Source organism: Loa loa (assembly GCF_000183805.2).
Source record: "Loa loa unplaced genomic scaffold supercont3.40, whole genome shotgun sequence".
Taxonomy (NCBI): domain Eukaryota; kingdom Metazoa; phylum Nematoda; class Chromadorea; order Rhabditida; family Onchocercidae; genus Loa; species Loa loa.
Window position 1 is genome coordinate 237,789 of NW_018108220.1, and position 22,843 is coordinate 260,631.

At 34.8% G+C, this 22,843-nt stretch overlaps 6 protein-coding genes across 6 annotated transcripts in view; 3 read left to right on the top strand and 3 right to left on the bottom strand.

Moving 5' to 3' along the window:
• The first annotated feature begins 3,364 nt into the window (after positions 1-3,364).
• LOAG_01526 (GTP cyclohydrolase I) lies at positions 3,365-4,839 on the top strand. The gene is made up of 4 exons (XM_003137065.2): positions 3,365-3,576; positions 3,969-4,166; positions 4,358-4,442; positions 4,661-4,839. Exons 1-4 carry the CDS (start codon positions 3,372-3,374, stop codon positions 4,785-4,787), a joined length of 615 nt encoding a protein of 204 aa, XP_003137113.1. The 5' UTR covers positions 3,365-3,371; the 3' UTR covers positions 4,788-4,839.
• LOAG_01527 (hypothetical protein) lies at positions 4,790-6,381 on the bottom strand (the record flags this gene model as incomplete). The annotated part of the gene is made up of 3 exons (XM_003137066.1): positions 4,790-4,879; positions 5,208-5,431; positions 6,336-6,381. The coding sequence occupies 3 exons, from the start codon at positions 6,379-6,381 to the stop codon at positions 4,790-4,792; spliced, it is 360 nt and encodes a 119-aa protein (XP_003137114.1).
• Positions 6,382-7,377: 996 nt separating this feature from the next.
• On the bottom strand, positions 7,378-13,253 carry LOAG_01528 (hypothetical protein). The gene is made up of 9 exons (XM_020445776.1): positions 13,239-13,253; positions 12,540-12,716; positions 9,935-10,113; positions 9,603-9,687; positions 9,126-9,345; positions 8,786-8,987; positions 8,273-8,475; positions 7,900-8,052; positions 7,378-7,547 (listed from the first exon to the last, which is right to left on the bottom strand). Exons 2-9 carry the CDS (start codon positions 12,671-12,673, stop codon positions 7,428-7,430), a joined length of 1,296 nt encoding a protein of 431 aa, XP_020303803.1. The 5' UTR covers positions 12,674-12,716; positions 13,239-13,253; the 3' UTR covers positions 7,378-7,427.
• Positions 13,254-15,544: 2,291 nt separating this feature from the next.
• LOAG_01529 (hypothetical protein) lies at positions 15,545-16,252 on the top strand (the record flags this gene model as incomplete). The annotated part of the gene is made up of 4 exons (XM_003137068.1): positions 15,545-15,654; positions 15,752-15,881; positions 16,021-16,062; positions 16,154-16,252. 4 exons carry the CDS (start codon positions 15,545-15,547, stop codon positions 16,250-16,252), a joined length of 381 nt encoding a protein of 126 aa, XP_003137116.1.
• A 61-nt stretch (positions 16,253-16,313) lies between these two features.
• On the bottom strand, positions 16,314-18,852 carry LOAG_01530 (V-type proton ATPase catalytic subunit A). Its single transcript, XM_003137069.2, has one exon. It carries the CDS (start codon positions 18,815-18,817, stop codon positions 16,970-16,972), a length of 1,848 nt encoding a protein of 615 aa, XP_003137117.1. The 5' UTR covers positions 18,818-18,852; the 3' UTR covers positions 16,314-16,969.
• Positions 18,853-19,912: 1,060 nt separating this feature from the next.
• LOAG_17107 (calcium binding EGF domain-containing protein) overlaps positions 19,913-22,843 on the top strand; it is a gene marked incomplete at its 5' end in the record, with an annotated part of 31,106 nt that continues 28,175 nt past the window's right edge. Inside the window, 8 exons of the mRNA XM_020449767.1 lie at positions 19,913-20,027; positions 20,249-20,466; positions 20,718-20,821; positions 21,103-21,232; positions 21,436-21,604; positions 21,905-22,030; positions 22,161-22,390; positions 22,591-22,780. Of these exons, the coding sequence (XP_020306659.1) occupies positions 19,913-20,027; positions 20,249-20,466; positions 20,718-20,821; positions 21,103-21,232; positions 21,436-21,604; positions 21,905-22,030; positions 22,161-22,390; positions 22,591-22,780 (1,282 nt within the window). The remainder of the gene's footprint in view (positions 20,028-20,248; positions 20,467-20,717; positions 20,822-21,102; positions 21,233-21,435; positions 21,605-21,904; positions 22,031-22,160; positions 22,391-22,590; positions 22,781-22,843) is intronic.

Genomic DNA, 22,843 nt, shown 5'->3' on the forward strand with positions numbered 1-22,843 from the left:
CTTTATCTAAGTTCACATCCTTCTTTTTTATGGAACAAAGCACACTCGTAAGCAAATTTTTTTGTCTGAGAACCAATCTTAATTGCAATGCTTAATGTTGCAAACAGAGTGTTTTGTTGTAATCGGATTTTGACAGTTTTTCTTTATCCAAAGGAAAATCAGATGTAATGTTTGTTATAAACCACTCCCACCAAATATGCTCTTTGTGTTAAAATTGTATATATACTCAAAGCTATAACTAGATGATCATCATTTCCTTTTCAAACACTCAACCAAGGACTGCAACTGCACCATACATTGTATCCTCTACTCTCCGATGAATATTTTTACTACTGTTCTCTGCGTTATTACAACCTACTATCCTCTACGAGTTAATAATTTTCTCCTGAACCGAACGAAGAATATCTTCTCAGAATATTTGTCTGTGCCTCAGAACAAACCCTTCCAAATCTAACCCGACAAACCAACTTTTTCAATTTTTCCTACATATATGATGAGAAACAGTACCGTTTTATTGACGTCGAATATTTGGATAATGAAGATCGCTGTAATAATAAGTATGGCGAAACAAATTATTGCTACCATGAGGTTCAATGCAGTGAATGACCAAACGCGTGGATCATTTAAAAGTTTTATGATTATCTGTAAATAATGACCAGAACCAATTTGACAAAAAAACAACGTAAAATAGTTTTAATAGAACGATTTTACTTTACTATTTTAATTTATTCAAATTTAATTCAATTCTATTCAATATAAATTGAATCTGGTAAGTGTTGGGGTGTAAATATTTAATTGGCGTGTTATCTACAATTTCATATCATTCGCAATGTTAAACATCGTTTTATCGATTGTTAAAGTAGCAATCGAAGTCTTTAAGTAAGTAATACCTTCTTGGTGCGTGATTTTGTGTGAAAGTGACTATAATCTTCATCGGTCAAATCAGAAAGCTGGAACCAATTGCTTTTATCTCCCCATTCAGTTGCTCTTATTATTTTCGATCTTTTGAATTAATTTGATTTCTACCTTTCAAATAATTAAAGAGATTTGAAATGAAATTAGCTTTGTAATCTCAACAAGAGTGGTACTTCAGTCCGACTCTTTTTGGTAGTGATAACCAATACCCATAACAAGAACAGCTAGCCATTTTAGTTATGTTGCAACTATTGTAACTTCGTCAGAAATTTGTTGGTATTTAAGAATGCAAAGGATAGACTCCGTCAGTAAGTTCGCCCTCTTGAATTTGAGATCGTTCTTGAAGCGTATCATCGTTCAATATCGAGCCAGGCGGTTGCACTGCTTTTGGCTCCAGTAGTGCTGATCTTCGGGCATATGCTCGTGTGATCGCTCTTGTATACAAATTTCTCTCGTCACTGTCTATTGCAATAGCAAAGGTTATTCAAGGAAAAAGGAAAAGTCGGAAAAAGTTGCTGGTATCATTCTATAACTTCCTTTACCCATTCAACTACTTATTATTCTGAGGTTCTCCCCTTTCAAGACTTTAACGTCCTCTCTGCTTAATTTTCTTCTTTTCTTTGTCTGATCCTTAATACCAAATCTTTTGGGATTTCTTGCAAACCTTAAATTTGTTTAATCCAGTGCTGTGATATAATTACTAAACATTTGAAACGAAAAAAAGAATATTACTATCTTGAGTTTTTGGCTTCATTGAATCGACTGGAGTGTTCTTAGGAACAGTTTGCATTCTTTCCGGTTCTTTTCAAAACAGACCGATGAAAGCAAATGCATTAGCTGGAATGACTAATTTATTATGCCTTATCTGACATTTTGCAACCAAGTAATAATAAACTAGTATAAATTTGCATGATGAAGACGAAGGTGAACTTATAAGCCAAGGAAAAGAGTGGACAAAACAACCAATGCTTACGAAAACAACAGCTCTCTCCGTTTTTGATTCACTTTTCATAGAGCGAGACTTTATTTACAAAATTTTTCCTTGCATTTGTAGTCGTATTTTTTTGCTTAATTTTTTCCTGACCTTTTCTCTATTTCGTTTCCTAATGCCTTTTCAGTCTTCCTGACCTCATCTATGGCACTTTTCCTACTTCAGTCCAATTTCATTTTCTATTTAGCTTCTCAAATATTATACAAAACTATTTCTTGCGTGATTATTCTGTTTGCGCATAAATCCCCCAATCAATAAGAAGCCCAATTAAAGCAGTGTCGTGTAAGAGCTGCAAGATATTAAATACCCGCTATCATCAGGAAATACCTCATTTTGGTTCGAACTGCTGCTCAGATTTCTTCCATACATAAGATAATGGCGTTTTTCAATTCATGTTTGCACTTGTTTAGAAAGCTTAGAGCGAATAAGGTGGACTAGGCCACATTGCAATCATATTTATGCTGTTTATTAAAGTGTGGCTGGTGGATAAAGGTTGGCCTGTTTTTTCAGCTATGTAGCCATAAGTGAGTACTTCCTTCTTTGTATGACGGAGCCAGAAATACTTCTAACTTCCGAAATGCATTTTTCTAGTGGTCTTCTCAGCATTGAGACTGATCGGGTGCAATGAAATGTAACGATTTTAAAAACAAAAAACGAATGAAGCATATTAAGTTTGATTTGGGAAATGTGAAGACATAAAAAAAATGACACTGCTCCTGACCGAATCGAGTATATCGAGTTGATTTTCAGTAACCATTTTCAACCTTTAACCTTGCAAATCCAATAAGAGAAAATGCCAAAACAAATAAAAGTATTTTACTGCCTCGTTTAAATCCTTTCTACAATATGTTCTAAAGCTATAATATCTCCGTAAGGAACAGAATTAACTCTGCAAATCCAAAAAAAGAGGAAATGTCAAAGCAATTTTACCGTCTCGTATAAATGTATCTCTTCCTTTTTATCTTGCTTAATCCAGAAATTTTTTCATCATTTTTCTCAAAACTGTAGGGGAATTTTTCAAAATTTTAGCAGAAGTCTAATTTTTGTTTTATTCCGTTTGCCAGCATTATTAAAGTAAGTTCATCTGCTAAGTCAGTCTTTAAGATTCAGGATTTCTTTTTTGAGAAGGGAAGTGGATTTGAAACTCTTCAAATTTGAAAATGTCTGAGCGGGAATCGGGAGATAGAACTGGGACTTATATGTCTAAGAGTCTTGCAGAGAAATATTTCATCCACAATTGATGTTGAGATTCTAAAAAATTCAGCACTGGAAACTAGGTTCAAATGTTCCTTTCGTAAATTTGAATTGTTCTACTTTCATTTTATGCTTTTTTGCCCTAAACCTCTAATCTTTGTAAATGGCCGACAACTGCGCAAAAAAAAAGCGAAAAAAGACTAGGGATGACTTCTTAAAATTTACTTTTGTTTTTGCTCATTTACAAAGGATGAAGAAAATACAGAAAAATATGCAGATGCAACAGGTCCAGTGCAGTGATGTGGTGCAGCATTCGTCAGTACTGTCGACAAAGCATGGAAATTTATGTCAAGCCTATGAGACAATAATTCGACATTGCGGCGATGATTGCAGGCGTCCAGGATTAATCAAAACTCCTGAAAGAGCTGCCCGAGCTATGCTTTTCTTCACCAAAGGCTATGACGACAGTTTGGACGGTGAATTTAGTACCCATTTTAGACTTCCGTTTCTCATAGTGTATTTTCAACTTCTGTTTCAGCAAAATAATCATACGGAAAGAATGTTATTGTTGAGATTTGACTTGTACACGAAGGCATTTTAGTAGTAAAAAGATTTTGAGAATCAAATAAAATTTTGTTGAATAGATTCTGAGATCTATTGAATGAAACAGAATTTTTTCCCATTTTGTTCGAAATTTTCCATGAAAACGTCATGTTATTAAATTGCTACAAAAATAAATGAAGAGAATGCAGTTTAATTGACTTGTTAAGGTTAAAGGATGGCAAAGTTTATTAATTTCAAAATAGCTAAGGCTATTAAAGTAGCTTAGGGATCGGCATTCTGTTGGCTTATTACAACTTACTTATAGATTTGATTAACGGAGCAGTGTTTAACGAAGATCATGATGACATGGTAATCGTCAAGGATATCGAGATTTTTTCCTTGTGTGAACATCACCTGGTACCATTCATTGGTAAGGCACATATCGGTTATATACCGAACAAGAAGGTTTTAGGTCTCAGTAAGATCGCCCGTATCGTTGAAATGTTCAGTCGACGTTTACAAGGCACAGTTTGATTCAAATAAATTTCAATTTATGAATAAATGACGATAAATCTTCAACTTTCTAAACTATAATTATAAATCGTTTTTTAATACATAGATTCTTGATCTATCACCTTAGTCTCTACAATAAACTTATGCAGATTAATATTAAAATGATTTCTCATATAGTGATAAATGACAACAAGAATTTAGTACAAGAACGATTAACGAAGCAAATAGCAACAGCATTAACCAAAGCGATACAACCATTTGGTGTTGGTGTTGTTATAGAAGCTAGGTTTGTTTGTGTTTTAATAATATTTGTAATAAATAATTAATTTTACCCTTTTCAAAGAATTTAACAATTCAGACATTAAGGTTGAAAGCGCGACAGAAGTTATCTGTCGGCATTTTAGTATATACCAAAATAGTTTATACATAATAAAACTCGTTAAATAGTAAGCCAGCAAGCAAACAGTAGAAAGTAATTGGTGTAAAAATATATTGATCTTCTAGTCATATGTGTATGGTGATGCGTGGTATCCAGAAAATCAACGCAGTTACTATCACGAGCAGTATGATAGATGTTTTCAGAGAAGATGCCAAAACCAGGGAAGAATTCTTGAAATTAATAAAAAGTTAATATTACCACATATATACATGACCACATACAGGTGGATAAAAGTTTACGAATGGAGAATTCTGTATAGAAGTTACTTTTAACTGCACGGCTCGCTAAAAGCCTTACTCCAATTCTTTTATGTGATGCAGCATACGAATTAAAAAAACATTGGTATAACACTTATTATCTAAGATATCAAATAACAATTCAAGAAACACTGATGTGCTTCGAGGTGAGAAACAATTAGAACCAAATCGAATTAGAAGTATTGTTCACATTCTCATATCCTCTTCTTTCCTCTCACCTCTAATACACAAATTGTATTTCCTCACTTTTATTCTTCACCTTCTGTTCAATAATAAATCACTAAGCTTTCGAAAACTTTCTATCCAAGTATGTAAAAGTCAAAACGAGAAAGCCATTCCATTTCCCTTATCTTACTTCCGCACTATTTATAATTGAATACAGCACATATTTAAAATCCTCACAGATGGCGTTTGAAATTGTAAATGAATGACGGCAGAAAGTCTGCTCATCTGTGACATCGCGAGAAATGAATCGAAGTGTGCCTGTCGTTTTTGTTTTCCCCAGGCAAGCTAATAATCGCTCATTTGCTTCATATATTTCATCATCGTATAATTGTTTACCAACTGATGATTCAACACCTATAGCCACTATCATTATTTACAAGCTAGTCGAATTAGCAATTGTCACTCATGTTTATCAACTGTCATTCACCAGTGAAATCAGACCTTTCTTCTTGCCAATAAACTTTCCTGACCTTTTTTGTTATGCCTTTTGTTAGAGCTTATTTTTCCATTTCTTTATCCATTGCACATGTTAAACACTCGCATGCATTTCCTGAATAAATTAACCGAATAAACTACCGCCAAACCATTTCATTTGACACACCAGCTGACGGAGGTGCTTTTGATCATCCTATAGACGACTCTCCAAAGAATCAAGTGATTGACTCTTCTGAAATTAAAATCCATGAAATCGATTAAGGTATCAATGGATGAAGCACATAAGGATATTTGACCTGCTTAATTAACATTCGATAAGAAGGAGCTCACGTAACCCCCAAACTATTGTTTTAACCTTCGCCATCAACTGAAGTCACCAAAATCACCATTTGACAGAGACAATTTTTTTTTTTTTTTATTATGTGCAATAAATAAGGACAAAATACGATACTGTGCTAAAAAAACATTGGCTCTCCAATTTGACAAAGGATGAGTCCATTTATTTCCCCATTTGCAAATATTTTGATTATTTTCCAGATAGTGCTTTTGACGTCTGTCACATTTTCACAAACTAAATGCACCCTTAGTTTATGTCATTACAATCTCCAATGTTTATTTGAACATATTTGCGAGTTTATTTTTCAAAGTAACTGGCCCGAAATTTTACTGCCAAAGCCAGGGAATTTCGGAGTCATACGAAAAGGCTGGAAGAATATTAGCTCTTACCTTACAGGAAAGGCTTTACAGATTAATTATCGCTTGTGCTCGTTCGTGCGACTGATAAAGCAATTTTAAGTTTAAAAATTTGGGACTGATTGCTGACCTCCATTCTTCTCAAGGTAATGGATAGTGCTATTACATATACACATCTCCGATGACTAAACACGTATCTTTTGATAATATCCTAGCAAGAATGCATTCTATCAATAGTTACCTTATTTTCCTATTAAAATTATAATTTAAAAGTATAAGTTTTGGATAAATGTGTATATTTATTGGAATTTGATGGTAGTTAAGCAAGTTGAATCGCTGCAGTATAGGCGAGTGACTTTTTATTAATATCTGGAAGTACCCCACTTTTACATTTAAAATACAAGATCACATTTAGGGTGTGAAAACTTTTTTAGGAACTATTTCAATTGTATTTATAGGTAGTACTGCCTTCGTCTTCACTGGATTAACAGATACAGGTTTCCACATTCTCTTCGCCTCATAGCTGATGATTACATTAAGTAGAAGAAAAATTAACGAAAAGCTACGCAATGGTCCAGGCAGCAAGGTTCTCGAGCTTGCCATGAAAGCGTCATAAATTGCATTCCTCTGAATCCCAACCAGTTTTTCAAACCTATCTTATTTCATCTTAGATTCATGCGAAGAAAATCAACAGCCGTTACAGTTTATTAAAATCCAACAAATCCAAATTTATCTGGAACTTTTACAGCAAATACTTAGAAGTTGCATCTTTTAAAAAAGAATGAATTTTAGTATTAATGTTACCAAAAAGTACAAAATGCGAGAAAAATTTACATCCATGTTATAAGGTAAAATTTTTTTCCCGTATGACTAAAGTTTTTGACATTAATGTAATTAAATCAGCTTAGTTCTTCCATAAATTGCCGCCTGGAATCAAATATGAGACCAAAAGTCTTCATTTCCAGTAATACATAAACAAGGAAAATATGGAAATATAATAAGGCGATAATTCTGCTTTATAAAAAGCTTAAAAAATGAAATTCTCGTCAAAAAACAAAGATAAAAGCCTGAAGAATCACTCCCAAAACACTGTAGCAAATAAATAAAAGTCAAAATAAATAAAAAGTCTTACTTTATTTATCACCCTTTATATTCTGATAATTTTACTAGATAAAAGTTTTTATCCGGTAATGTTATTAAGATTTATAACTACTCAATTTTTTCACTTCTTGCAAAGCATATAAGTTAAACCACCAAAACCAACGACACAACCGACAATCAAGGCTATCTGAAGCGTCCGCTTGTATGAAACGTCTTTGACGATAATTCCATCCCATTCTTCCTGCAATAACATATGATTATTTTTTTGTAAATATATATTACAACTAAAAATTGCTGGAAGCTTGAACTGCTTAAGCAGAATATAGCAGAACATAGGCCCCCTTAATTTCAAATCAAGAACATGCGCTGCCTGCATTGGCTAGTTAAATTCCAATCGAATAAAGTTTGCTATATCAATCTGATAAAATACTGATAGTCTGCAATGATTAGAGACCTAAGCTGCTGCACTCAGTTGATGATAACAAAGTATCTTTTTATGAAAACATTTCAGTATAACCGAAAATTATAATACAACAAAGATATTATATAAAGCGAACAATATTACTTATAGCTTGAAAAAAAAAGAACCTTACCCGAACACCAGTAAAACAACTGGACTCCGTAATATAGCAAATAATGCTGCCATTTACATTAACCTCTGGTGAAAGAGACATGATTGCAGACTTTGTTCCTTCGTTTTCGGATTCTGCTAACCTATAATCTTCCTTTGTTTCCGATTCTGGTATCTGGAAATGTATTATTAAATTTCATTCAATTCGGGATATATAAAAATCGTTGAGTTGTAGTGTCAAAGGCAATGAGTTAAAAAGGCTAAATATTGAATAGGAAAAATATAGACATTCAAAGTTTATTTATTAATTAAAGAGATTCTATTCCTTCTGCAGTTAATTCATAGATCAAATAAATTTTCGAAGTGGCTCATTAAGGTTGACAAAGGAATGCAACCTGTACAGATTTATCCGAATTGATTTCATCATTATTCTGATGTGAGTTAACCACTTGCAGCTTAATCATATCTTTTGCTAAAATTTTAGATGGAACTGTAATATCAGCAATGGAACTGGATGAGTGAGCAATTAACAAGCATTCTGATGTCACTGCTACTTCAGAGATTTTCGCATCTATCATCTGCTCTTTAGGAATCGAATCTGGAACAAACACTGTTGCTTAATTGGAAAAAATAGAAACTGAAAACGTAGAAATAAAATTCAATCAACAAATCATCTTACTGCAAGCTGTTGGTCTGACAAAAAATGCCGTAAATAATAGTTGTTCTCTCTCTTTCCTGCTGATCGGCAGAGCAACGACAAAGCATGATAGAGGTACCAGCAGTAATACATTACTTCAGAGTCAAAATCAACATTTTTTTTGGTAAATACCTACGTTGTGGAATGTTCTCAGTAAAGTGTCAAAAGATCAACACAGACAAAGGAGAAAAAAAAAAGATTTAAGCATTACCCGAGCTCTTCATTTTGTTGGAAGATTCACCAACACTAGTAGAGCTACTAGCGCAGGTAAGTGATGTGATATCATCAACGGATCTCCCATAAGATGCCGATTCATTTGAAAATTTACTAATTACATTGGGAAATTTAGGTGCATGCTTTAACTGCTTATTTTTGTCTTTATTCGTTGATAATTTCAGTGAGCAACTCGTTTCCTGTATTTTTTCAAATAATTTAAGATCATTCCACAGATGTAAAATTAAATGAATAACATTACTTGCAAACCTTCAAAAAGTTATTATCTCTTCTTTTCTAACAACTTTAACAAAAATTTTAAATAGAAGCACAAGTACCTTATTCATCTCAACTGAGCTGAAGATAACTTCTACTTTCTGATGACTTGTCAAATTCCTAATCTGTTCCTCCGTCTTTATTTTCACTTTATCTGGTAATGTGATCACTTCCAAAACTTTGCCTTTTTTCATGGCTCTTTCAATTATCAACTTCAGAATATCAATGGAGCTACATCCAGGAAGGGCAACACGTTTGAAGCATTCTTTTCCATCCTCAATGCTGAAACTATTCAAAATGAGTTATATAGTACTCAGACAGCCTAAATTACGCTTCGTGGCCGTCTTGGTGAGAATCTTTCCTATTCCTATCACAGCAAGCAAACAGTCTGTTTTTTCTTCCATTTATAAGAAGAGTAGTACTTTAAATAACACTTATCGTCGAACTTTTGCAATGATGTGACTCTGCTAGGACTTCATAATCATGTGGATTTTTCGAGAAGAAAATTAAACATAAAAAATTAAAGTAAAAAGAATCACCTTGTTCGAACAAGAAGAAAACGAAGTAAGGAATCAAGCTTTCCATTAGAGTTGATTTCATGAATGACTGCAGTTGAGTGGGCATCTAGAAGTCCAAAAAAAAGCAAACATCGGAAGAAAGTTTCAAAAATTAAACGTTATTAATCCGCAAAAATAACGAGTAAAGGTCCATAAATTGCATAGTAACAATGTTACACATTCATGAAGTTGTATAATCTGACCAAAGTTTCTAATTTTCAGTAGGAAACCACATTTTTCCCTACTTCATTTACGCCCACTGTTTGCGATTTTAGTACTCAAGTGAGGTTATCCAGATACTACGGGAAATGCACCTTCTTGACTTGCTTTAATATTTACAGATTGCTTAAGAATTTCTTTCACAGCATCGCTGGTTACTAAATCCAAAGGTGTTTTCCCATCTTTTGCAGGCGATTTTGGATCGAAACCGGCTAGCAAAAGAAGTTCAACAATCTCCTGATGATTACGCCGGGCTGCCCAATGAAGAGCAGTCCTGAAATGCGAAACTGCAATACGGTATTACTTTACAACATCCAAGTTTTGATGGAAAAAATTCGGAAATTTCAGAATAACTCTTTTCGTTTTATATCTACATGTCAAAATGAGCGCTAGACAACAAATGCACCATAACATAAAAGAAATTATTTTATCATAATGTGGTTAGAACTTTACTTCTCGAGATAGCGGAGAACTATAAATATTCTCCAATAATAGTAATGGTAAAGCTGGTACTACAGTTTGGAAAATGGTAATATGCATATATTCCGAACTAACTGGGTAACCGTTATGCAATTACAATTAATTCAAGTCTTACTAAATTAAAATTAAGTTTATAATAGCAAGTTTTTTGAAGCTTAGTACCTATAAATTTGAATGCAGCAAATGTGGAATTCTATATAATACTCAGTTCATGTAATTATTATCGCTACAGTTTAAGGTCAACATGTTCGAGTAAGACAGCTACACATATAGTAATATATTACACATACAGTATAGTAATAGTTCAGAAAGCATGTAAGCACGAGTAGTGTGCTTCCAACGCAGTGGCTTTTCAGCCAAGCACTTACCTGATTTGAAAGCTTGCTGCTTTTCAAACTTACTGCTGTTATTCTTCTAGGGATTAGAAGTTGAACAGTAGGAATGGAGAGAGGAATCCTCCTACATTTACTAAAAATGAATGCTAAATAGTAAATAGTAAGTAAAACAGAATTATACTGCTGCTTACAGAAATAGTTGGTAAAATAAAAGTTATAACAGAGCTGAAAGTTGAAGTTCTTAAGTAGAAACAGTTGCGAGCAATATTTCAAAAAATTTTAACTTTCAACGTTTAGATCTGATTGGAAGTTACAACTGGAAATCTAGAGGAATTTCAGTTTTTTTTTCGCAAAAATAGTAACAGCAGATCCGCACTCGGATACTGTTTAATCTAAGACATCGTGTTAAACAGTAAAAAGATCAACATTGCTATTGCTTGATATCAATTAAACAGCCGAATTCATAGAATAAAAGACTGGTCGGAACAAGATTTTCTGAGGAAAACTAATAAAAACAAAACATTGCAATATCGAAGACCAGTAATTTCATACAAGTAAAATGACATGGCCATAAGATCATTGCTTTAATGTTTAAATTTAGTTTACAGGAATCAAAAGAAAAAAAGAACTGCAAGTGTAAAAAGTTAATTGTCAGAAATTTATGGTGAAGAAAAAATAAATAATATCTAGTCAGACCTCTTCCAAATTCTTCGCACCATAAAAGTCATGTCAGGTAAAATAAATTTTTCCGAAATAAAAGACCGCAATAAGATAGCTTATTTGCCTCAAATTTCAGCAGATATCAACATGAAGTAACAGAAAACATCAGGAGGCGTCTATTTTTCTTCTTATTTTTTCTTCCATCAAAAAAATACCTTCCAAATTTAAAAAAAATTCTAAAACTATACATGCGAAAAATTTTTAACCTATACACGATCATCACCAAATAGGTTAGTTAACGGATTCAAATAATTTAATTTTCTTCTACTCTTGATTGATGATATATATTTGTTAACGCAACAACACTATCACCGAAATCGATTTATGCGAACGTCCTTGTCACTAAGATGTAACGCCAAAAGAATAACAGTGTACCTGCGCGAAAATGTTTAATGACATAGTTTGCTAGTTACATAACACATGCATAATTAGTTGCTAATGAAACAAATATTAACGAGGGATCCCGCACTGCTTTGAAAAACTCTTCAGTAAAATTAAAAGTTTGAGAATAATGTCTTCTCAAAATATAGTATTTTTGAATGAACAAACAAAAAGCATTTACAGACTTGTGGTCAGCAAAGTACTATTCAATAAGTTACAAACATTAGTTACTGAACTTTGCAACACGGAAGAAAGCAAAGGTAAATAGCATCCCTATCAAAGAAAATAAACGGCAATCTCACCTAATTCAAATCGCTATTGACCCTCCAACACTACATTTATTCAAAAGTTTCGTCCATACCAGATGCAAAAATGATGGAGGTATGACCTCACGAACGAACGTGTTTGACGTGTTTTACAATATGCAGCCATAAACATCATATTCAATTTTTTTCCTATTTCCACGAAAATATTCATGAAAAAAGTCTCAAATATTCAAACAGAAATAGATATAAAATCAAATTAGTCTTCGGTAACTGAGAAAAGGATGGAATGGCAGCAACAACAGTCACAAAAAACTAGTGAAATATAAATTTCATGAAAAGAGAGAAGATGAACTGAAGCACTACAACATTACTTCCACTAAGCCTAATGTTAGACTTTAAGTTAAAAGAAAATTATAAAAAAAAAATCAAATATATGAAAGATGCAAGCAAACAAATAGACAAAGATGCCTATAAAATCAAAAGTTATTTCTGAGTTTAGATCATGAACAAGAACATACCATCCGTTACCATGATGCCGAAAACTTATATCGATTTTCCCATTCTTCAGCATTGCTTTTGCTTGTTGCAAATCACCAAAACTGCAAACTTCCAAAAAATCCATCTGAATGCGATCGTTTTCATTCTCAGCCATTCTCGACACTGACTTAAGTCTTTCCGCGAATAAATGCGGACGACTGAAATGGAAATAAGAACAGGTAAGAATGGCTGATGTGAAATTTCAGCGATATCAAGGACATCACTCCATAATGAAATGATGCATTCAATTTAATAGAGGCTAACACAATGTGACCGTGCAGTTTGGTGCATACAATGACTAAATGCTTTTAAACAACCGAATGCATGCATGAATGTCAATTTTAGCAGTGATGCAGGCAATTATTTTGTGAAGAGCTGCTTCATTTGAAATGATAGACCTCATCCCCTACTGCATTCATCAGAAAAAAAATTCTTAGCAGTTGAAGTAGTGCATTCATTTGGAAACTAAGTTACAAACATGAAGTACCAGAACTGTTCTCCGTTTACAAATAGAATTTTTTCCCTATAACCAACTAGATAATTGCAATAGGGATTTTCCCAATATCACAAGCTACTAGATAAAGTGGTAGATAACATCAAGGGAAAGGTAAAAACGTATTTGTTCGTACCGGGAATGCTAAAGAGCAATATAACATTTGCAAATTTTCATAATCTCTTACATAATTCGATTTGAATTCCGAACGAGTTGTGAAGTCATTCACTATTGTTTCGTCTTTTCTCGAAGTAACTATCACGATCTATCCATATAGATCATCCAGTAAGAGTTATATGACTGAAGCTTGCTATAACTACTGGAAAAGCTTATTTGCCAGATGGGCGGTAATCATTAACAGTCATTTATCATCAGTATAACATCATTATTATATAAAATGTTACGATTTTTCTTGTATGGAACTATCTGCATAAAAATAAGGAACACACCGTTAATTATAACTTTACATCTCAACAAATGTTGAGAGATCAGAAAAAACTTCCCGACTCCTCCCCGTTTCGATCTCAGATCATTAATCATGCAGTGGAGATTATTTAACCTGAATTCGAAATGTTCAGTTCCTGCCGCTGTGACGAAACAAGACCATCGAATTAATCACTTCCTTATGCGATATGCAAAATTTCAATCCTAACAGAGCTTACTTTAAAACAAAAGAATTATGGATCCATTGCCATCATCACCTTTAAAGGTAGATAAATGTATATCCGTAATCAATATCTAAAATAATTTCATCCGATTACTCTGATCCAACACATCTAAAACAGTGTCAATTGACAGGCCAGCGATGGAACCGTTATCAACAACTCCTCTAACAAGCACAAATGAACTGTCAACTGAGGTAATGTCAAAATGACTGAGTCAGAGGCATCTCTTTCTTTTCTGAACGACCAGTGCCGTTCTCTTTAACTATTAACGTATCAGAATGATAAACCATATACAAAAAAGTGTTGGCGTAAAGTGTGAACAACGCTCAGTTCCTGTCCAGTAGTATCGGCAAGAAATATGAGCAAGTTTTAAACTTTAGTTTAAAATTTCAACGATCGGGTTCAAAGTTTTCCCAATTGAAATTTTTTTCGACTGCTGGCTAGTGGGAAGGGGAATAGAGTGTGAGGTGGCTTACATGTTACAGCGTCCTTTGATATCTAAAGCGCCAGGTTAGGAATAGCGCAAAGGTCATCTTCAGAGAAAAACAACGACCAAAATATTACCGCTTTTATTTTGAAGCAAAAAAGTGTCAGTCAAACAACAACAATGCATGCATGCACGCATGAGTGCACGCATGCACTGCGAAGGGATGAGATATTTCAGAACTGAAAAGGCTGTTGAGGTGCTAACGGAGGAATGAGCTAAATAGATTAAGACAACTGCCGCCGACGCCGTTCGATTTGGTTCAGTAAGCTGGCAAATGGCCAGGAGATGCCAGCTTGATATAATAAAACATGACATGATTGATATGCTTTGTCTATGAGAGACAAACGCTGAATAGGATATTCGGGGAGTTATATTCTCAGATGACATTTGAGAGATCGCGGTGAATGAATGTGACATTGTAGGAAGAAGGAAGTTAGGAAAGAAACTAATGGAACAGGTAAACCATTATTCTATCATTGAAGAAGATGAACATGCCACTAAGTGATTCTCCAATCGCGGATAAGCAGGACAAAGCAAAGGGTATAAATGATTCCTATCAAGTTAATGATATACTTCCAACCTTGTAGCACTCACATACGAACACAAAAAGCTTATTCTATCTTTCTGTTCACGCTCCAATTCCTCTTCCACATTATTCCATGCGTGTCCGTGATATGAAACATGCATAAAGGGTGAAAAGTTAAGGGCCATTCAGTGGACAACGCACTGTTTCAAGCATATCAAATTGTCCCCAAACCAGAAACTTTTCTGTAATGAAAAAAAAAAACTCGATAGCCCTGAAGATGTCACGACATGCAAAAGTGACAAGCCATAAGCTTACAAATATTGATAGCTCCTTATTATGTTTGGTGTTTACTGAATAATCGGAAATGAACATTTTGATATAATGATAAATTTCAGTGGTAAGAAACGATTCTTCAGGAAACAAACGGAATGACGATGAGCCTGTTTTATGGCACGTCGATCAAACATGTTACGAATGATGAAGTCAGTTTCTGGATGTAATGATTAGATTTCTTTCAGTTCAGTATAATTGTTTGCTGTTTAGCATCCAAAATTGAAATGTCATCATTTGAAGTTATTGCTAGCTTTTGTGGCTAAACAATCGATCGAGCGATCAGTCCTTCCACTCAAAGTTTATATGAAATGTAAATTAAACCATCATGATATCAGGTTTATAAAAGCAGCTTCATAAGTGATGCTTATTCTCTTTCATTTATACTTCTGTCCTATGCTTGTGTGATTTCGTAATACGTAATGTGTAACACTCATTTCTGCACGAATTCTGTACTCATTGATTGAATAACAATATTTCAGGTGATGTGGCGGTCATGCTTCGACTTACTTATACTGTTCGTTCTCCTGTTTCCTTCGCAATGCTCATCTGATTCTAATCAGAAAATAAACCCTTTCGATGTAAATGATCCAAGGTAACATCTTCGAAACGTAACTTGCCGACAGAACTAGCATTTTTTGGATAAGAAATGAATTCAAGCTGAAAGTTCATTTCACATAAACCATTTTCAGATCCCGTCTTGTGATGATTGATGGTAATATGTATTTTCATGCTGCGCGACAGAAAAACATATCGTTCATAGCTGGTACCGGTGGCTCAATTTATTTTGGCGAGAAAAATCTTAACTTATTGCCAGAGTTGGTACGTCGCTTGCTTAACAGCAACTTTCTATCCTTTCTTCAGGTCGGATTTGGATTTTATTCAAAAGATTCGAATCATTTGACCATTCGAAATGTGGAAATTAGAAATTTTGATCTCTAGCACATGATTTCCATTTCAGACTGAATTTGAAATTGTGAAGGAGGAAGTGGACAAGACTAAGGTTTGTAATCCTTTTTACCATTATTGCATCCAAAAGCGGTACGTTGTTTCATACTCACAGCTAATTATTTTGGACTATTTTATTCGTTCAGGGTCGCGTTCATCAGCTAATGAAAATGGCTGATTTATTCAAACAACAGATAAAATCGAAAAGTGGCGATGTTGCAGCTTTGAATAGAAAAGTTAGTTGATACTTTACATTTTAAATCTTAGATTTACAAATCTTTACTGACTTGAAGAATTTAAAGAAAGCTTCTAATTGGATTCAATTAAGTGCATCCAACTCATCTACATTCTAAACGATATGATGTAAACTACTTCTGTATACACATATTAACAAACTGCTGATATTTCAAATACATCACTAATCTTTTATCACAATACAACAATATCAGAAAATCTAAAAATATTGCTTAACGAGATGTTTCCCACGACAAAGATTCTGTTCCAATCTGAGAAGGAAGGAAGAAAAGAAAAATTAACACTGTGAAAGGTGAGACAGTAAGTGGAAGTGAATCAAGGAAATTGGAATGAACATTTCTGAATGATGAATATTTTTTTTATCATTTTCACATAAAAATTTTGTGCTGAATGAGAAGACGATTAATTACAATTCTAAATTACGTAGAAATCCTAGAAATTTACAATAAATAGAAAACTGCACGTAATTCCGCCATATTTTGCTGGCCCGAATATGTAGGACAATCAATAAAAGAAATTCATACAATAAAGTTCCCAAAGTCACTTCGTCATAAAATTCCGTTATCTTTTGATTTATTTTACTTAAAAATATTTTCACCAAAACTGAGACAGTGCTGATGTTTTCATCTGTATATCTTTACTGGATCCTTGAATTTAACAGTGAAAAAATAACTATGCAAACTTGAGCGAACTTTTTGAGAGACCACTTACTCTTCTAAATTCCTGAATGCAGTCTGCATTTGTTCTAGTAATTCATCATAATCTTTCTTAATTTTTTGCTCGCCATCCTTTACTGGATCTTTGAATTTCATAGATGATAGCTCGTACATGATATCACCCATGTGATCACGAATTATTGCCCAGGTAATCTTATTTTCAGCTTGTGCCGTTGATTCCACAGCATGCTTTGCCAGGTCATAGAAAGCAATCATGTTTTTCAGCATCCCCACCGTTTTATAGAATGGACAGAATCGATCGTAGGGAGTGTAGCCGTTTTGCTGTAAAAAGTCATCCTTAATCAGTTTAGCTACTTCTAAAGTGATCTTGTCTGATTCCGCTAGTGAAGCTTTACCCACCAATTGCACAATTTCAGACAGGTCTTCTTCTTCTTGAAGAATTTCCTTGCATGTTGTACGTAGGGCAACAAATTCTGGGAAATTCTTGTCATAATATTCATCTAATGCTCTCATATATTTGCTATATGATATTAGCCAATTAATTGATGGAAAATGTTTACGCTGCGCCAACTTCTTATCTAACCCCCAGAACACCTGAACAATACCAAGAGTAGCCGAAGTGACAGGATCAGCAAAATCGCCACCAGGTGGTGAAACAGCACCCACAATAGTGACAGATCCTTCACGTTCTGGACTTCCGAGGCATTTAACTTTACCAGCTCGCTCATAAAACGATGCCAAACGAGCAGCTAGATATGCCGGATAACCAGAATCGGCAGGCATTTCACCCAGACGACCAGAAATTTCACGAAGAGCTTCGGCCCATCGTGATGTAGAATCAGCCATCATAGAAACATTCAGACCCATGTCACGGAAATATTCAGCAAGCGTAATGCCGGTATAAATCGATGCTTCACGTGCAGCTACAGGCATATTTGATGTGTTGGCGACCAAGGCTGTACGCTTCATAATTGATGTAGTAACACCGTTGACTTCCATGGTCAGTTCTGGAAAGTCACGCAGTACTTCTGACATTTCATTACCTCGTTCGCCACATCCAACATAAATGATCGCATCGGAATTAGAGAATTTTGATAGTGATTGTGAAATAACAGTTTTACCACAACCGAATGCTCCTGGCACAGCAGTGGTACCACCTTGAACACACGGGAACAGTGCATCGAGGACACGTTGGCCGCACAGCAGAGGAAAGTTAGCTGCCAATTTTTCAGCACAGGGACGTGGCTGACGCACAGGCCAGATCTGAAGCATTGTGAATTTGGATTTCTCGCCAGCAAATTCAGTTTCCAACACAGTATCAGTGACGCGATATTCACCAGCTACTGCTATATACGTAATTGTGCCACATGCTGTTGGCGGAAGCATTATTCGATGGTTGATAAGAACGTTTTCACGAACAAAACCGATGGTATCACCACCCGTAATGTGGTCACCAACAGTGAGCTTACGGTTCGGTTCAAACTGCCAAGCCGCGTCACGTGAAAGCACGTCTACGTTAACACCTTTGGGAATGTAAATGGACTGTGTTAGCTCCAAAATATCTTTCAGGGGTCGTTGAATACCATCGAAAATCGAACCCATAATGCCAGGCCCTAGTTCCACTGACAGTGGTTTACCAGTTCGAAGTACAGGATCACCTATTGCTACTGCTGATGTATCTTCGTAAACTTGAATCGTAGCATAGTCACCTTCCAGACGGATAATTTCACCGACCAGTTCGGAATGTCCAACACGTACCAGCTCGTACATTGCTGAACCGGCCATTTTCTCTGCTGTTACGACAGGCCCAGAAACGCCATAAACAAAACCATAGGAGCTTTCTTTAGCATTTTCCATCAAATTAGTAGTCGGAGGCATTTTATCTCTCACAATAAATTCCTGGAATGTGAACAGAGATTAAACCGAAATAGAAAAATTAAAATCGGTAGCAGAACACGGCAACTTTCTTCTGCACTATACAGCATTAATAATATAGTCATTTAAAAAAATGTGCCGACATCAAAGATTTCAATTAATTTCTTTCTAAACAAGTATATTTAAAAATAGAAGACGCAATAAGTTTCGTCAGACAATATATCATGTGCACGTACGTGGTTCATAATTGTAGATTACTGTTGTTCAAACGTTTAGTTGCTGTGTGAGTGTTCTAAAGGATGGTCTTTTCAATGGCGAATGCAAGTAGTTCCATAACTAATAAATGTTTAAATGTCCTCGGTAATGTTTAACCAATGAAAGATTTACGTGATTATATATGAGGTAAGAGTAATATGACGATGAGATTTATAAACACAGACAGCACATATAAATAATACAGCAGATTGCAGTGATGTTTATAAGTTTCGTTCCTATTACAGTAACTTTTCAAGCAACCATTATTATTTACTCCACAAATTGGAAATTTCGATTCTATAAGGTGTGGTGCTAATTCCAACTAATTTACGCATGTAAAAAGGAAAGCAGGGAGATTGATCAGATACACTGGAAAAAAAATGAGTAATTAAGCGTTTAAACAAATGCTTGGGAGAAAGGAATTAAACCCTTCAACTCGGAGGCAGTCCAGATAATGTGCGGGATAGTGAAGTGATCTGATTTGGTATGAGTGATTAGTAATAATAGTTCAACTTAAAAAAACTATCCATGAAATAACCTCACTTCATGGATGTTCTGTTCATCCACTCTATTGCTAGAACTGTTCTTATTCGCACAAAAAAACAAAAACGAAACAATTAAAAAGGAGGACGCAGAGAACAGCCAGCCGGGGTAATGTTGCTCAGCGAGTGTCATCAAACCAATGGTGACAACATTTCCCCCACTACACACGATTGTTCTCTGTTCTTTTGATAAATGATTTTCAGACAGTCGTCTCAGGATTGGCCTTCGAATATTATAGCTGTAAATTATTTAAAAAATTTCTGAAAAATGAGGAATAAGTGATAATATTTTGCTTCAAATATGCAACAGAGATCAATATTAGTAACAACAAAAGGATTGAGGGAAGAATTATTATTGGAATTCAGAAGATATATCGATTGGGCTTTGTGGTGCACTTCCTTTGCACACTTTTACAGTGCGTCCAAAGTGTACTGACTGAGAGGGCGAGAAGCTTCACATTGGAGAGAGAAGTGTTATCAGGCAAGCAAAGTTGAGGGGGATTGTTATGAGTAAAATAAACCTGAACTAGAATAGTCTAAGACGTGGAATAAGGTGCATTACTTTCTAATAATACAATGAAAAAGAAATAGATTTTTTTGATTGCATTTCTTTGAAGTGATTGTTTTCAATCTCTAGATAGCCGACATCATAAAACGCCTGGACTTAGTCAGCTCAAAAAAAAAGAAGGCAGTGGACGGAGATTTCGGAATTTGTTAGCTGCGCTAAAGTCTCATATAGCGTTGTTGGATAATCGCTTGAAGAGGGATGAATGTATTGACAATCCGTGCATGAATGGTGCGACATGCATCGATCTGTACAACAAATTTATGTGCATATGTCCATCGCATTTTGAGGTATTTGCATAATTCTGGTGTAAACGGCTATTTCCGGAGCAAACAGCTATTTCCTTAATGACTGCTCGGGAAGAGATAAATCATTTCTCGGTTGTTTATTTTAATTATATGACTTAATCCTCTCTAGAAAACTGCTAGCCCCAAAAGAAATTAAAGAACTTTATTTTAAAAGTGCAGCGGACGTTTCCAAATTTGAGATCTAAAAAATTAGTAAATTTGGATGCGAAATATTGAGCAGTGATAATATTCAGGGTGCAACATGTGATAACCGTATAGACGAATGTAGCCTTTATCAAGGGACACCTGCGGGATGTCAGAACAACGCATCTTGCATCTTGAAACCGGATGGATTTCAGTAAGTCCTTCAGAGACTAAAAACGACTTCAGAGTGTTTTGTCTCAGAGTAATGAAATGGACATTTTCGATTGTGCATTTCAGTTGCATTTTGCAAGATCATATGATGTCCGCAAGTTTTATTATCCAAAAATTTCCCCGTCATACATCAATTTGTACCAGAGAGCAAGCGCTGGCATAAAATGGTTAAGCCAGATATCAGAAACAAATTTTTGGTTTTAATTTATCAGAATAACAGGTGGAATTCTTCTTTAATCATTTATTTTGACACGGTTTTTTAAGCTGTGTTTGTCAGCAAGGCTTCCATGGAACCCTATGTCAGTTGCGAGCAACAGCATGTGAATTTTCATTGGATTTATGTGGCTCAGCTGGACACTGCATACCAACTCCGCCAGATCCAAAATCCAATGAAGTACATACTAAGTAATTTACGCGTTTGAAAAATTATGTATTCAAATCGAGGCTGGATAGTTTTTTGGGTAAAGTAAGGTCTTTGGTAGTTCGAACAAACAGAGTAAGAATGAAAATAAGTATGCAAATGATATTCGAAATTTGTAGAATTTTCAAAATTTTATTTTTCATTTGAAAAAGGATATAGTTTTTACCCTGTTTAAGCCTGGTTATCGTTGCCTTTGTGAGTGGGGTTATCGCTCTTCCGCCGATAAAAACAATCCGGTTTGTGAAGATGTAAATGAGTGTGAGTCGAATCCATGTTATCCTGGAACAGCTTGTATCAATTTGCCTGGTTCCTTCAAGTGTGCTGGTTGTCCACCAGGCATGACAGGTAATGAATTTGCCAGTCATAAATAATTATGTCCTAGAATAGCAGTTAAGGATGATAATCCTTACCTGCATTTTCATCCATTTACTAATGTTAATTACGAGAACAATAACTATTCTTCACAAGTGTAACTTCTAGATTTTAACAGGAATATAATGTAGAGAAGGAAGTTTAGAAATAATGAGCGTAACATACAAATTTGTCTGTTAGCTTAGTGGCAGCAGGATTATAAGAAAAATTATGTTGACAGAAATTGAAATTAAATAGTTCTATAAACAATAAATTGAAATTAGTGATAATTAGGGAATGGGATGATTTGTTTGGATATTGATGAATGCGCAGATGAGGACCTGGTAACTTGTTCTAAGGATCCGCCAGTAAAATGTATCAATACTATTGGCTCCTATGAATGTGCACCGTGTCCTCCTGGTTCGTTTCTTCTATGCTATTTTTCATGAACCATAAGTAGTGATAGGAATTATTAATTTCAAATTGTTGATTTATATATACATGAATATACATGTTCACAACATCATGTTACGGTCAGCATTCATTACAGGCTATAAGGGTAATGGTCATATTTGTAAGAAGCAAAGCCCATGTGAATTGTCTCCATGTCATCCGAAAGCCAAGTGTTATAGTATGGGCATGAGCTCATTGAATGAGGAGGGTTTCCGATGTGAATGCCCTTCCGGAATGATTGGTGATGGGATCGGTACTGAAGGTTGTTACCACTCAAATGTAACACTTTGCCGTACCGATACATGCTATAACCAAGGGACGTGCCAGGTGAAAATATTTTTCAAACTTCTAGAATTAAGCCAAAGTATAGGTGCTCATCTGTTTCAAAACTATTCCTGATATCTTGTAAAGATGCAAGAGGAGATGTAAATTTTGAGTCTTCCTCATTAATGGAAAATATTTTCTCAGTAACACTTTAAATATGGAATTTTAAAAATTAACCAAGCATACGCATGGGATTGTTTCAGATAATCTCGGAAGAAGAATACAAATGTCACTGTAAATGGGGTTACGTTGGCAAACACTGTGAACTAGCTACCGCTTGTCTAAGTAATGTATGCCGAGGTCGTGGTGAATGTCTAATTAAGAAGGATGGATCATTTGAATGCGTGTGCTTAAGGGGTTATTATGGTCCAACATGCGAATATGAGGAAGATGGTTTGTTTTTTTACAAAGATCAGTCGGTTCTTTTTATTTGCAGATTCGTATATTCAGATTTAA

Bases quoted from the DNA above. Each gene is read 5' to 3' on its own strand.
- LOAG_01526 (XM_003137065.2), top strand. From the start codon at position 3,372: ATGCAGATGCAACAGGTCCAGTGCAGTGATGTGGTGCAGCATTCGTCA. The intron at 3,577-3,968 runs GTGAATTTAGTA...ACTTACTTATAG, and splicing joins CTATGACGACAGTTTGGACG to ATTTGATTAACGGAGCAGTG. The intron at 4,167-4,357 runs GCACAGTTTGAT...ACAAGAATTTAG, and splicing joins GTTCAGTCGACGTTTACAAG to TACAAGAACGATTAACGAAG.
- LOAG_01528 (XM_020445776.1), bottom strand. From the start codon at position 12,673: ATGGCTGAGAATGAAAACGATCGCATTCAGATGGATTTTTTGGAAGTT. The intron at 9,688-9,934 runs GTGCATTTCCCG...TTGGACTTCTAG, and splicing joins TATTAAAGCAAGTCAAGAAG to ATGCCCACTCAACTGCAGTC. The intron at 8,476-8,785 runs GTAATGCTTAAA...TGTTTGTTCCAG, and splicing joins CAACAAAATGAAGAGCTCGG to ATTCGATTCCTAAAGAGCAG.
- LOAG_01530 (XM_003137069.2), bottom strand. From the start codon at position 18,817: ATGCCTCCGACTACTAATTTGATGGAAAATGCTAAAGAAAGCTCCTAT.